Here is a 14,205-nt window from a genome sequence, read left to right on the forward strand (position 1 = left end):
TGGGAGTTGGGTAGGTGAAAAAGGAGAGACCTGTCAGCATGTCATCCATTGTCCTGCCGGCAGCCTAAGTGTCCTTTTGTTTCAGCGCATTTTAAATTAGCCATTCTCGGAAAAAGTCACTCAAATTGTCACTTTGATGTCCTGACAGCTGCCCAAAACCCCAGATCCCAAAAAAAAAAAACATATCATTGGTCCTAAGTCCGAGGTCCATGTGTCTCCACAGATTTCCATCTTTCCATGATCTCATTCCGGCGCTAACGGCACAATTAATCAGACGCTTGAGGACACATTTAATTAGAGCCACAATCATTTGGTGGTCAAGACCAGCCCCAAAAAAAAAGGTTTAAAGGATAATATTTTTAATGAAGGCTGACATTGTTTGTGGACTTTTGTGAAGGGTTACAAGTAAGTAACTGGCTAATGATTGATATTTTCAATTTGCTTAAGCAAAGGTTTGGATAAATCAAACAAAGGTTATGATATTTAATAAACAGAAAGTAAATTCGATATGAAATATGATCTATTCTACCTTATTTCATATCAATAAAAAGCCGATAAGATTAATTTTAAATTTATGATTTAGTATTTTTTGAACAAATAATCTTTTTTCATATCAAAATGATATGAATAATTGACCAGCACATATCAATTTGATCTTTTGTGAATTTTTTTTTTAACTTCTGGCTAGATGTCATTGATTTTAAGTAAATGCACCAAATCATTTCGTATTTTTCCTCATTTCACATCCTCTTTTTCTTCCTGGTGGTCACTTTAGTCTCATCGTGGATTCTTCCCCTCGGAACCCAACTGCGTGGCTCTCCACCGCATTAGAGACAACTCTTAGACATATTTACCAAACAAACAATTATCCTCATAATCTGATTTCGATTTCTGTCAAGTCATGCCCATGCTGAATGGCCCATAATGATGATCCTTTCGAATTGCATCACCGACATATCTCGATCTCCATCCATCTCCACCGAGTTACTCAATGAAAAATGAAGTTCCTCAATGAAGAAGGAGGCGAGCTGGGGGATTTGTCTCAATTGCGATCGAGGCGCTGACACAAATCAATCAGACGGTGTTAGCAGGTAGAAGCGAGGGATCAGTCTGGTCTGGATCTTTGGGCTCTGGGATCTTGATCACTTGTCAAGGGGTAATGATGGGTCTGGCGACGTGTCGAGGGCGTCCTGCGGTGGCTAAATCCGTTTTTGAAAAGGGTTTGCCCAAATCGATTTCGGTGACGCTCCGCTCAGCTCTGCCCAACCGACCATAATTGACTTTCGCACCTGTTTTCCAGGGGCTCCTTTTCTCTCTCTCCTCTCCAGAAACCCATTCAACCGCAGAAAGTCGGCCTGAAAAATCGGGGGCTATGGGGATTACGGTGGGGCAAAAGTGCGGTGGCACGTGCTACCAGTTTTGTGGCTTAGACTGGGAGCCAGAACAATGCCCCACAGCTGCCACTCCTAAACGGTCTTTGACCATCAAGCCAACCATCGCACACGCGTGCCAGTCGCCATAAACTTCAGAGGGTTAAGACGCTGGTTCCAGAAAAAATTGAAATGCATTGCATTCAGTCAGCGGAAGGAGGGAAGTAAAGTCCAGAAACCAGATTAACATGTCCGATTGCCACATCCGAGGTCTCTTTTGTACTTGCTCCGATTCCGAATCCGATTCCGGTGGCTGATATCTCTCTTAGTCTCAGAGTTCTCAACGCCACTCGGAAGACGGAAACTAGAACTTCATGGCGATTCAAGTACCACGATAACGGTACGAGGGCAAGGGGTTCACTCGGAATTGGGTTTACGACACTTTTTGTTTAGCCCCGCCAATGGTGATAATAATCATAAAATTATTTTATTGCAAAGGCAGTTTCAGGCCTCACTTTTGGCATTTAACTAATAACTGGGAGGAAGGAAGCTGAGGGTGAGGACAGCTGGGGGTCGCAATCATTGAATTATGAATGAAATATCTCTAAGGAGCAGGACAGCTGGAATAGTGACTCATAAAATATAGTGGGGATAAATTGAGTTAGGGATATGCTAATATATCCATGACTACTTTCAAAATAATAATTTTAAAAGCTTTTGTGACTAGTGCATTAATTTATAAGGAAATCCTTCTAGCACCAAGAAATAAGAAAGAAATAAATAAAAAATAAATAAATAAATAAAAAAAAGCTTACATTTAATAGAATCTTCCCCAAAATCTCTCCCTCATAATATATAGTGGAGATCATAATTGTGTTAAGGATATGCTTATATTTCCACGACTATTTTGAAAAAGAATAATTTTAAAAGCTTACATTTAACATAATGTCCCTGAAATTAAAAGGTTAAACCCTTAAACCAACTGCTAATTGGATACTTAACCCTCTGACTCCTATAGGACATTATTATCCTAATGCCCAGAAAAACCAGATCCCCAGACAGACAAATGGGGTTGGCTGAAGCACTGCAAGATTTATAAGCGTGTTACCTGCTGAGTCGGCGGGCCCATAACAATATGTCTAAATTAAATCCTTTAAGATCAAATAACCAAAGCAGGAACCATTTCGCATGTGAAACATTTCAACGCGTATTTCATTTAAATTACCCCAAATTTATCCCCGAAAAACGAGACGAGAGCTACAAATATTCAGAGAGTGTGTGTGTGTGAGGCCAAAGGGAAAGCCATAGCTGAAAGGGTTCTCCTGGGAGTTTGGCACGCGGAATTGCGCCTTGGAGTCGCATAAGGACGAGGAGCAGAACCCAGAACTATGCACATGGGAGCCACCAAAAAAAAGAAAGTAGAGAGAAAGCCAAGGAGCCGTGTGTCCGTGTGGGTGGGTGGTAAAAACGCGATACACAAACGTTCCGCTGCTTGTATTTTTGCATCGTAAAGCGAAATGAAAACGTCTTTCGCGGAAAGTTTTTTCTTTTTCCAGTGCGATGGGTCCGAAAAAAACTTGGCGAAAGGCGAACGAACCAACGAACCGCCAAAGGCACATAAATCAGGTGGCAATGGCAGCAACTTGGGCGTGTCATAACTTCGGAGCCAGAAACCCAGTTGGCCCTGGCCCGTGGGATCGAAAACAATGAGGATGGAGCCGGTGAAAGTTGGCGGTAAAAATTGCCAAGAGTCTTGGCCAATGCGCCTATGGTGAATAGCCGTTCCTCAGGCGGTTGGGGGAATGTCCTGCAACTGACACTGCAGTCCGAGTTTTGCCACCAGTATGCAGGACCAACTTTTTTCCGCCTTGTTTCCGCTTGTTTAGCGGCGGTGTCAGGGCGGTTTTACACCTGAGATTGCGATTACTTTGTCCGGACAGCCAGGCAAGTTGGGTTAAAGTTTTTTGCAATCCTTATACCCTAAGGCGTGTGGGTGCCTGGATTTTCTTGGTTGGTTGGGGTTATGAAATAACCACGAAATATTTCAGAAGAAACCATTTATTTATTGAAGCAATCTTTGGGATCTGGCTAGTCTAAAATCTGGTGGTAGATAGAGACATTAGGAATTTCATATTTTATTATATTACTTTATTGTTCCATAATAAAATAATTTTAACCATTCAGAACTTTGTAATTTGAAGTTTGGTTGGTACAGCAAGTTGTATTTATGAAATGGTTATTGTTATAAAATTAATGGTAGATAGGGACAGTAGGAATTTCACATTTCTAATGTTATTAGACAAAGGAAGGTTAGAAAGAAATTGGTCTTTATAATAAAAAATATCTTAAAATATTTTCTAAAAAATAAGCTAGTTATCGATACATGGGGTCTCTAAGCATCTGTAAAGACATTCTAAGCACCAGTTTTTAAAACTGTGAAGTATCTAAATGATTCAAACGTAAAAAATGCTTTAGATTATTATGCCTATAAGATTTGCGATAAAAGTAATAAATCCCAAGAAGGTTTAAATTACCATTGAAGAGTGTGTAAATGTCACCGCCCCTTTGGTTTTCCAAGGCTCCACCCCTTGAGAGCCGCGTAAAGCAGTGAAAACTTTCTAATGAGTTGTCGGCGGGTTTTTGGAGCGCGTGTAAGGAACTTTAGTTGTGGACATTTCGCAGGTATTTTGTGTAATTAAAACGCATTAGATTTGTACTTAGGATAGCCCGCTGACCCAGTTAGTGAGGGCGGTGCCTTAAAGAGCCGGAGAGTTCTCTACGTGATGATCGGCGTTGATCCGTGGTACTCATTTGGTACTACTCTTCCAAGTGCCACACACAAAGTGCGGATGGAAGCGGTTCATTAACCGTGGATGTGAACTAACCAGTTTTCCCCAAAAAGACACACACAGCACAGCACAGAGATTTCTATCTCCGCGAGCGGTGCGTAAAGCAATTTGCGCTGATGATGAGACGACTTCTTGGGAAAGCAACACAGTAACGGTTCAAGTGCTGTGAGAATTCGCCACTTTAAGCAATCCCCAAGATACACGACCCAAAAGAAACTGCCATCCCAAGCTCCAAGCTCCAAAAACCTTTGACCAGGGCAATTATTTATGGCCCCGAGACGCGCGGAAGGGGTTAACGTTGGCTCTTTGTGTGTTTGTCTTGTAAGACAAATGTGTAATTAATTGCGTCGCATCAAAAGGAAGCTCTAAAACTATTTGCATACGAGCGTGGTAAATTGTCTTCGTTGTCACATCTTGAACTACACGTGCAATTAATAAATCAAAAGGGACAGCCAAAGTCCTTTAGTCCTTGGTCCTTCCGAGCGGAAATCTCGAAAGCCGGGCCAAGACAAACAAATGAAGTGACTGGCACCGGAAAAACTTTGCCAACTTGAGATCCTTTCTTTCTCCTTTTTTTCCCTGTCAAGGAGTGAGGGTTCCACTGCAACTAATTGCATTTCATTGCATACATTTAGGCTGCCACGAATCCTTTTGGCCTCTCCTCATCTCGGTTGCAGCCGCAATCACATCGCACACACAACGTAAAACGTTTCAAAATTGTGCTCAAATAGCCAGAGAGATTTTCTTGGAGTAGCCAAATGGGTTGAGGTGAAAAGCCAACCACAAGTGCCTCGAGTCGTTTGTGGAGTAGGGAAGGGAGGGGAAGGGAAAGGAATGGAGAGCTAAGGATGCCAGGAAGGATGCGCTGGGCAAGTGTTGAGTGCTAGCTATAATTGCACTGTAAGAAATGCACATAGAATTGGGGATAGTTTGACTTTCAAGGAACTATAACAGCACTTGATGAAGTGTTTTCTATACTGTGCGTTTTAACAGAACGGTGGCAGTGCAGCGGCAGAGAAAATGTTAATCCTTAAGGTGCCTTGATCTCTTCCACTTTGTGATTTAAGTACAAACTAATTTAAAATTCTAAAAAAATGTATGTATATTATTTTAAAAACTGTAGTCTTTTAGGACGAGTTTTAATTAATCAATTTTTGTATTATTTTATTACTTAATTTTAAAAACTATTTTCTTCAAGTGCATTCAAAAGGAAAACACAGACAAGTTAGCAGCCGGGCAAATTTAGCCCCGCAGTCGGGGGCAAGTAGTCGAGTCAAGTGAAGTCTGAGTTGTGTGCATGAATGGATGAATGAAAGGGGGCGGCAAATGGGCAGCCCGTTCAGGATGCTGCCCCTGGCAAGGACGTTGTTGTTCGGGGGGGAGGGAAAGGGGGGCAAAAACAAAAAGCACAAGAAGAAAGTTGTGAAAAAATAGCAGTCCGGGGAAGTGAGACAGCCGTCGCCACACAGACAAAACGAAACAAATAACACAGAAAAAGCATTCGAAATGGCACTAGAGAGAAATGTGGCCAAGATGAGGTGGGGTTTGGGATGAGGAGAGGTCATGTCGTGGCCGTAGCTCATGATGCTGCTGCTAGGAGGAATTCTCCATTTGCTGGCATCTCTGTCTGTCTCGCAGCCTCTTCGACAGCTCGTAAATGGCAGCCAGGATATGTGAAAGTGATGGAGGGAGGGGGTCTCTGTAGGAGTAGGTGGTCGGGTCGGTTCGGGACTTCTGCTGGTTGGTGTTGATTGCTGTTTGGGGTTTTTAAAACGTAGTTAGGCTGCCCGGCAGCCACAGGACCGCAGCATATGGAAACGACACCCGCGGCACAGGTGTAGAGCACCCTGGAGTGCCATCTCCGGCAGCCAGGATAACACCCCCAACGGCAATTTCAATGGTTATGGCTCCAGCACGCATGCTGTGTGTGTATTGTGGGGTCTAGAAAAGTGTATGTGCGACATACCTGAGTAGAAGCTGTCCAGGCTCTGCAGCTCCTCATCGTCGTAGTCCTCGTCCCCGCTGAGACTGAGTAGCTCCTCGTCCAGTTCCAAGTCCTCCGGCTCCTCCGGTTCCTCCTCCGCATTCTCGGCATATTGGTGGCCTGCAGTTAGAGAAAAGAAAAGCTTATTTTAGCCTGGATTGCAAATGCAGCTGGGGACTTGACCTCGACGTCTTGGATGGAAATGGCTTGGTGGCCAAGGGCTAAAAGAGCGCAGGGCAGGATGCCCTTTCCGGATCCCCAAGTGCAAGGAATTTTGATTATGCTAAGCCCCAGGGTGCCATAATTCCATACCCCCAGCAAGTAAGCCCCCATCCCCCTCTCGAAATCCCTAAATTAAGAGCAGAGAAGAGCGAAATCTCAAACTGCGCATGTTCCATTTAAGAGTTTAATAACCAGAAAAGAGAGATTACTGACTGAAAGAGAGCTCCTTGTTTTGGTCTCTCATTTCGAAGGAACAGCTGTTGCCAGCACGTGCTGCGAATCTTGGGGTAGCAGGGGGTTAATTGGGGAGCAAGGGGTGTCTGAAAGTTTGTCTACAGTGCCGCACAACTTGGCGTTACTCATACGCAACGTTTGACGTGGGTGGCTTGGGCGCTGAATGTCTCACGTGAGTGGATGTCTGACTTGGGCTTCTTGGGCAAGTAAACCAAGAAGCGGCTCCTCAGGGATATGCTAATGGGGTTGCCTTACCTGAAGGACAGTGGGAATAGTATATTGGTAAATATGCAGAAGAGATAGATGAAATGTCACGGCATTAATTGAAAGTTAATTAAAGTTGTTGTAGATAGGGACATTAGGAAAAAAGATAAATATTATATGAAATATTACGAAAGTTTTTGGTATGCCAGAACCTCTAGCGAAAATTAGTTTTCACCTTTCTAGTTCCAATATTTCTCACTTTTAACTTCAACCGTCATAAAACCCCAAACAGTGGCGAAGCCCTTCGACATGAACTCATCAGGCCATCGACCATCAGGCTTTCACTACTCCAACTACTTTCGCGTTTTTGGCTTTTACTAGTTTCTAATGACAAAATGAAATTTCGTGGGTAGTGGTTGCACTAGTGCTGGATACAAAAAAACTGTGTGAGATAGAGGGAGAAGCTTTGGCGAGGCGACGGGTCCTGCAACATTCTAAGCGCTTGAGAATTTCCTTGATGGCTCGTCGTTTTCGGCGACGTTTCGATGATGTGGTTCCTGTGGCTGTGGATCTGCTTTTATGCCACTTTGCATGCCAGCACATAAAGCACACAGAATGTGTGAGAGGACAGTTGGGGGAAAAGGGGGTGGGAGTGAGGATGGGGGTTTCAGGACTCTAAGCCAGCAGTGAAGCTGGGCTGGACCACCACACGTCCAATAATCCTTGTCCTGCAGCTTGGGAATACTTCATCAGCGGAAACAAAATTTTACGAAATTCTCTCTGCTCGCATGTATTTGTGTTTGTGTGTGTTGCACGTGCTGGCTGACTGGCTCCATCTGGCGGACGGACCCTGGACCCAGCAACAGCCCGGGACAAGTTTTTAACATGCCAAAAACGCATCTCGCGCCTGGTCGATTTCTCCTCGGCAACCTATGCAACGTCCACTGAGAGAATATCTTACCAAGTTGCGAAGCAAGGTCTTGGATTGAGATTAACAATAAAGCTCAAGGTTTCAATAAGGAAAATCTACTTCTAAGCTTTAGGTCAATAAATAAAATGATAGCTAATCTCAAAAAAAGTTTCTGTCAAGTTAGGAATAGAAACGGAAAATATTATAAATTATAAATATTTGGACTTAAAGTTTTGAATTTGGAAGTTTTTGAATGAGCAGATAACGGAGATTAAACGAAATAGGTCTGTGATCTAATTAAAAAATAAATAGTTTTTTTGGAAACTATGTTCTTGACTTACAGCCATTTTGACAAAAATTTGTAACTAAATAAAAGACGATTTTAAACATTTTACCTTGGGATATTTTAACACTTTTTCTGAGGTATAATTGATCTTTGATCTTCTTTTTTTTAGAGTGTACATGTAGAAATGACGACGACTTTGACACGACTCCCGCCCCCTGACTTCCATTCCCACTTTTCCTTTTCCCTGTGTATCTCCGTCTCTCTGATGATGCCTGATGATTATTCAACATTCGCTCTGTGGGGAGTCATATGGGCCACGCCCCCGCCTTTTACTGCCCACATGCATCTCCGGTCGCAGTGCTCTGCTTTTTCGACTTCGTATGACGCAAAATTGGCTTTCGACGAATTGTTGCTTTGAGTTTTGCAAATTTTTCGACACTACTGCTGGAGGGGTGGGGGTGGGCGTCGGTTTGGCAGGGGGCGTGGCTGCAGGGAGATCGCAAAAAGAGGAGACGAGAAGGTTTCTGCAATGCATTCATCATCATCATCAGCCATCGAATGGCGCTGCCTGGCTAATTTTATGACTCTCTCGCATCTTTCGCGAATTATGTTAATGAACCAGCTATCCATGTGTGTGTGTGTGTGCTGCCAGGATATTTCCAGGACATGTGTGTGAGTGTTTCTGTGGCGACCATAAATCGAACGAAATTTGCATATCCGAATAGCGCCATCTTGTGGCCATTTTTACGACTTTCGGGGCTTTGTGGTGCAGCTGCTGATTATTGTGAAGTTGTTTCGGTCCCGCCCACCCACTCTGCCCCTCCCCCCCACACACACATGCACAGTGGCACTTTGGGAACGCTGCAGGCCGCTGCAAGCTGCACTCGCTCAGATTTCCCAAAGCGCCGCCGCCTACGAGAACTACAGCAACAACGGCAACGAAATGAGCGGACAAAGTCCAGAAGAGTACTATCCTATCAGGGGCGTTGTTCGTGGATTTCCCCTGGGAGGGGGCGCTTAAATCGTATTATGATATTACCAACCGATGTGGTCTGCAGTCTTTGATACAGTGACTTAAAAATATAATAATTATAATTTTGATTGATTTAATGATTTTTTTATCCAAAAACTAAAGAGTAACATGTAAAACTCTTTTCGACAAGGTCAAATTTACCAGGCCCCATATCAAATTAAAATTAATCTTAAATAATGTAAAATCAAGTTATAAAATGTGACTTACTGCCGATTTTACTGTCTTAACTCTTTATAAATCTACCTGCGACTTTCATATCAAATTGTAATTTTCAGTAATCAAATCCAGCTTATGATTCCCAACTCTAGATTTATGTTCCTCTGCTAGCGCAAACAAATTTATTTGAGTGTGGTTACTTTATGGTATGCCCCCTCCCCGGGCAAACTCCCGCCACCTCTGTCAACAACAACAACATCGCCGTGGTGGGACAAAAGAATGGGACAAAGGGGAAAGGAGTACTGAGAATGGGAGATGGGAGTCCAACTCGGACTGCGCCAATCCCGTGGGAAAAAGACTGAAGCGGGCGCTCCGCTTCGCTCTGCTCTGCGCTGCTCCACAGCGAAGTGGGACCACCTACCGTGTGGTGGCTCTTAATTCGATTCGTTTGCTCCCTCCACTCCACTCCACACCGCTCTGAAGACCCCAATCCCCAACCTACCACCCACCACCCCCTTTTCCTTGGCAAAAGCCAGCGCTCCTTTGCCTTGGCTTCGTTGCCATCGTCGTCGCCGAATCTTTGGGGAATTGTTGCGCAAATGCTTATTGTGTGTTTCTGTTTGAAAATTATTGCAAAAAAGGCGAAATAATAAAGGCAGCCGTCGACGTGCATGTAATCGAACAGAGGTGGCGGTGGCGAGGGGTTTGTGGAAAGGGGGGTGGTAGAAGTACCTACGGGAAAGTGGGACTCGGATATGTCTCTGATGCAATTATGAAGTGATAAATGAATTATGTATGCACGGGGAATTGGCCCGAATTGGTCATGGTCATCGTCATCAACATTTCCATGTCTGCAATTTGTAAATTTATCGATCAGCAGACCGCAATCGATAATAAGTACAGTACTGCCTGTGCTTCCAAAGCAAAGCCAAGTTATGTCATCAAATTTAACGCTAACATCGTCTTTATTTGGGGAAATCTCCCACGAGTCTGTTAAGATGGGTTTGTTTACTGAGAAAAAATCATAATAATAGACTATTATCTTTATTATTTTAAAATGCTTTGAAAAGATGTATATATTACAGAATTCTAAAAATTCCCAACAAATAAAATATAATCTTTTTTTTAATACTTAAATTAAATAGATATTCTTAATGGTGATATATAACCCACCTCATGCCAAAGACCTCATTATTTCGATATGTCACGTCTACAAATAATACTAAAATTCTCTATGATGATTATATTTCTGTGTGCACCTGATAATTTTATGGCCACCTTTTATATGTGTGCTATGAATTAGGGATAAGGAGCTAGTGGTGGTGGGAAAGAGTCAAAGCGACAGAGACGATAACTCACTTTTGTTTCATTTTTCAATACACAGTGGAATAATAATGGCAAAATGAGCAACTTCGCTATGCAACAAGAAGCTGTCTCCCTGTCTTCTGCTTCGGTCTCAAGATGCTCCCCAATGAACATACCAATAAACACGCTGGCAAAAGTTAGAAACACACACACAACACAGACACACACGAGTGAAAGTGGGACGGAGACACCTTGGATCCTTCTGGGAGCTGCTGGGCGTCCCCTCCCTTTGTTGTCTACTGTACTTCGTCTCGCCCCACTTATATGGCAATGTATAATTTTTATTCGCACCAAGGTTGCTCCCCATGGAAATGTCGTCGTCGAGGCTCCTTCTCTTCGGAGCGCCTCCCACTTTCGCCCACTTTCTCCCCTTGCAACCGCCGTCAACCGAAAATATTGCAACATAAAACTTTACACAAATATAATCTATAAGCAGCAGAATTCATATTAGAATCAAGAGGGTGATGGGGAGTGGGAACTTTATAGGGGACACACGTGTTTGAGTGTGTGTTTGGGTGGGAGTGCAAGGATGTGCGTGTGTCATTTTGGCGGGCGCACAGTGGTTTGGGCATATGTCAAAAAGTTGTGGCATAAGTGGAAGATTAATTAGGGCAAAAAACAAGCGTTCTTGAATAAGCAATTTGTTAAGAAAGACAAGGATGAGGCATGAACCATAAAGGACCAACGCTTAGAGTATTAACAAGAAGAATGAATAAAAAAATAAAAAATAAAAACAAATAAAAATATAAAAAAATAAAAAAAAAAAATTAAAAAAAATAAATATATTTTTATGGTGAAAAATAAAGTTATCAGAGATTTTTTAATGGGTATTGAGTAGTTTTTCTCAATCATTAAGCCACCTTTCAGCCCCACTGTTTTGGAGTACCCTCTAGTTGGGCCACCATGGTGCTGGTGATGCGCACAAAAGGGCCAATTCATTCTCGCCGGGTTTCTCGTTGGCAGTCAGCGACGTCGCTGGAGCACAAGAGCACCAGCAACAGCATCACGGAGCAGAAAGACAATTTTCGGATCCCCAAACTTATCACAGCCTCTCGATTTCCCCTTAGAACATTATACAACCCACCTGAGGAGCAGGAAAAGCAGCAACAGCAGCAGTAAACGGACGCAGTGCAGCAGCGTGTACTTGTCATATAATATTCGCGTGCGAGCGAAAGGGACGGCCAATGCAGGCGCGCTGTGGTGATAAAGTTTGGTCCTCCGTAGTGCCGTTAGTCCCGGAGAGTTCGCAGTGAGGTTAAAGCCTCGCACACACACCAAACAGTAGAGCACACACACACAGAAAGGGAGGCTGGAGCTCCCAGGTAGCCGGCAACAATAATCCAGGGCACCCAGACCTTCCGAATGGCATTGGCATGCCAAATACAGTCCAACTTTAATAACTCGAACGTGGTCAAATCGAAGTTTTAAGTTTAACTTAAAACCAGTTGTAAAACATTTTGCAACCCTTTCTGGAAATCTAAAAAGTATGCAACTATTTCTTTTATAATAAGTTATCCATCTTTTTTAAATAGGTTTGTCAGAGTACAATATTTAATCGCAAACTTTTGGACCCAAAAAAAAAAAAAAAAATAAATACTAAGAGTATTATCAAAACTGAAGTACTAATATATTTAATTTAATATCCAAGCTATGTTTTAAACCATTTCATTATAAAGTCCCTGCAAATAAGGGTTCGATTTAGAGATGCTCGACTGTATAAATGGGGGGCGGCACTGGGCGCCCGACTAGGTTCTAGTTGATGATGATGTTCTCCATGCCGTCTTGACTCGCGGGAATTCGCCGCCCGGCCTGGCCAGAAACACACAGAAAAGAGCAACAAATAATGAACAGACACGTCTCTGGGTGTGTGAGTGTGCCCTGCGTATGAGCAGATACTACCCATACACAGGCAACGTGTGTTTACGTTCCATTTAAAACATGAAGCTTGTTTTATTATTGTCAGACAGCAGCGGCCATAACGGCCAGCCAGCGCTTTGGTCATTGGAATCGATGGCTTTACACCCAAGTGCCATAATCCAATGACGCACAGGAATACCGAATACATGGGGCATACACATAGAGTCGCATATTGCTGTGGTGTGTGTGTGTGTGTGTATGGGGCCTCATGGAGACATCAAAGTTGATGTGACCAGGCAGCGGCTCCAATGGGGATAAGCCAGATATACAGGGTCTGTAAAGCATTGAACCTATCTTTGATATGTTGCATACTTTAAAGGAAGAATGGGGAAACGGTTTTAAAATATTTCAAAAAAAAAAGTTTTCAAAATTCGTTATCTTTCATAAACTCTCAGTTAAATAAAGCTAAGTATCGAAGGTAGGAATTAGTATTACAATTTCATACCTTCACTTTCAAATTGTTTAACTGTAAACTTATTTGCCAAGGGTTATTGGAACAAGAACTTAAAAATTATCGATATTTTCGATATTTTGACATTATCGATTCGATATTATTGATGTTTTGAAGGAAAAACACAAATAAAATATCTAGTAACAGCAAACAGTCGATATTTTTTCAAGCTCTAATTGGAACTCCCTCTTACCGTAATATAAATTCCCTATTATATCTGTACACCCCCAAAAAAACACCCTGTATGACTCTTTCAATGTGATTAACCTTATCAAATTTACAAGAGCATTCCACACTTTTAAACCGTCACCGTGAAGACACCAAAATAGACCGAAACCTGAGGACTCACGTGTCCAGTGGCCAGGGGAAGCCCAGAAGATGCGGATGTGTGCCTTAGATGGGTCAACTCCGACCACAACAAAAACCTAACATTTGCTATTTATGAGACTGTCGAGAGTTATTAGCCGGACATGTGAACGACCCGGGGGAAAAGCCCAAGACGACGGCGATGGACTTGAGGCAATGCTGGTTAGTTTACATACAGATATATATATCCGTGTGTTTGTACAGATATATATCTTTTGGCTAGAGGCAATAAAATATGCAAATTGAAGTCAAACTTACCAGAGGACTTGCAGTGTCCGTTGGCATTGGCAGCAGCAGTAGCATCAGATGCAACTACCTCATCCCGTGGGTGTTGTAGTTCTTCTGCTCCTTCTGCTGCTTCTTCTTTTGGCACTGCAGCTGGGGTCGCTGGCTCATCAGCTGTGGGCCAGCTTTGTTGCTGTGATTCATTGGGCTCGATCTGGGGCTGAAGCTCTCCTCCCTCGGGCGCCTCCTCATCGGCCAACTCCTCGTCCTCATCCTCATTATCCTCGTTGTCCTCGTCGCCGCTGAGCAGCTCCTCCTTGGGCTCCAGCAGCCCAGTGTTGTTCTCCTCATCCTCCTTCTCGCCAACTGTAAATAATGCGAGTAATATATATTGAGAAAAAAGGTTAATTATAGCTATTATATTTAAGAAGATCAAAAGATTTTGTGTTGAAATTTTTCTTTTCTTTCTTTCTTAAGATTTATTTCTATTAATGATTTGTTTTCCTATACAAATTGAAAACAAATTATTTTCCCTGTACCGCCATATAAATTAAAGCTAATCAATTGATAACACTTCGAACACTCGCACAAATTGCTAGCTGTCGGAAGTTGGCTCAGACATCGGGTGCTATG

General features: G+C 42.9%; 1 protein-coding gene across 1 annotated transcript in view; it reads right to left on the reverse strand.

Annotated features, from left to right (window-relative positions):
• Positions 1-14,205, reverse strand: part of L (zinc finger protein Lobe) — a 31,385-nt gene that overhangs the window by 10,935 nt on the left and 6,245 nt on the right. Inside the window, exons 2-3 of the mRNA XM_017142528.3 lie at positions 13,606-13,938; positions 6,186-6,323 (exon numbers count right to left, since the gene is read on the reverse strand). Coding sequence (XP_016998017.2) covers positions 6,186-6,323; positions 13,606-13,938 — 471 coding nt within the window. The remainder of the gene's footprint in view (positions 1-6,185; positions 6,324-13,605; positions 13,939-14,205) is intronic.

Source organism: Drosophila takahashii, chromosome 2R (assembly GCF_030179915.1).
Source record: "Drosophila takahashii strain IR98-3 E-12201 chromosome 2R, DtakHiC1v2, whole genome shotgun sequence".
NCBI lineage: Eukaryota > Metazoa > Arthropoda > Insecta > Diptera > Drosophilidae > Drosophila > Drosophila takahashii.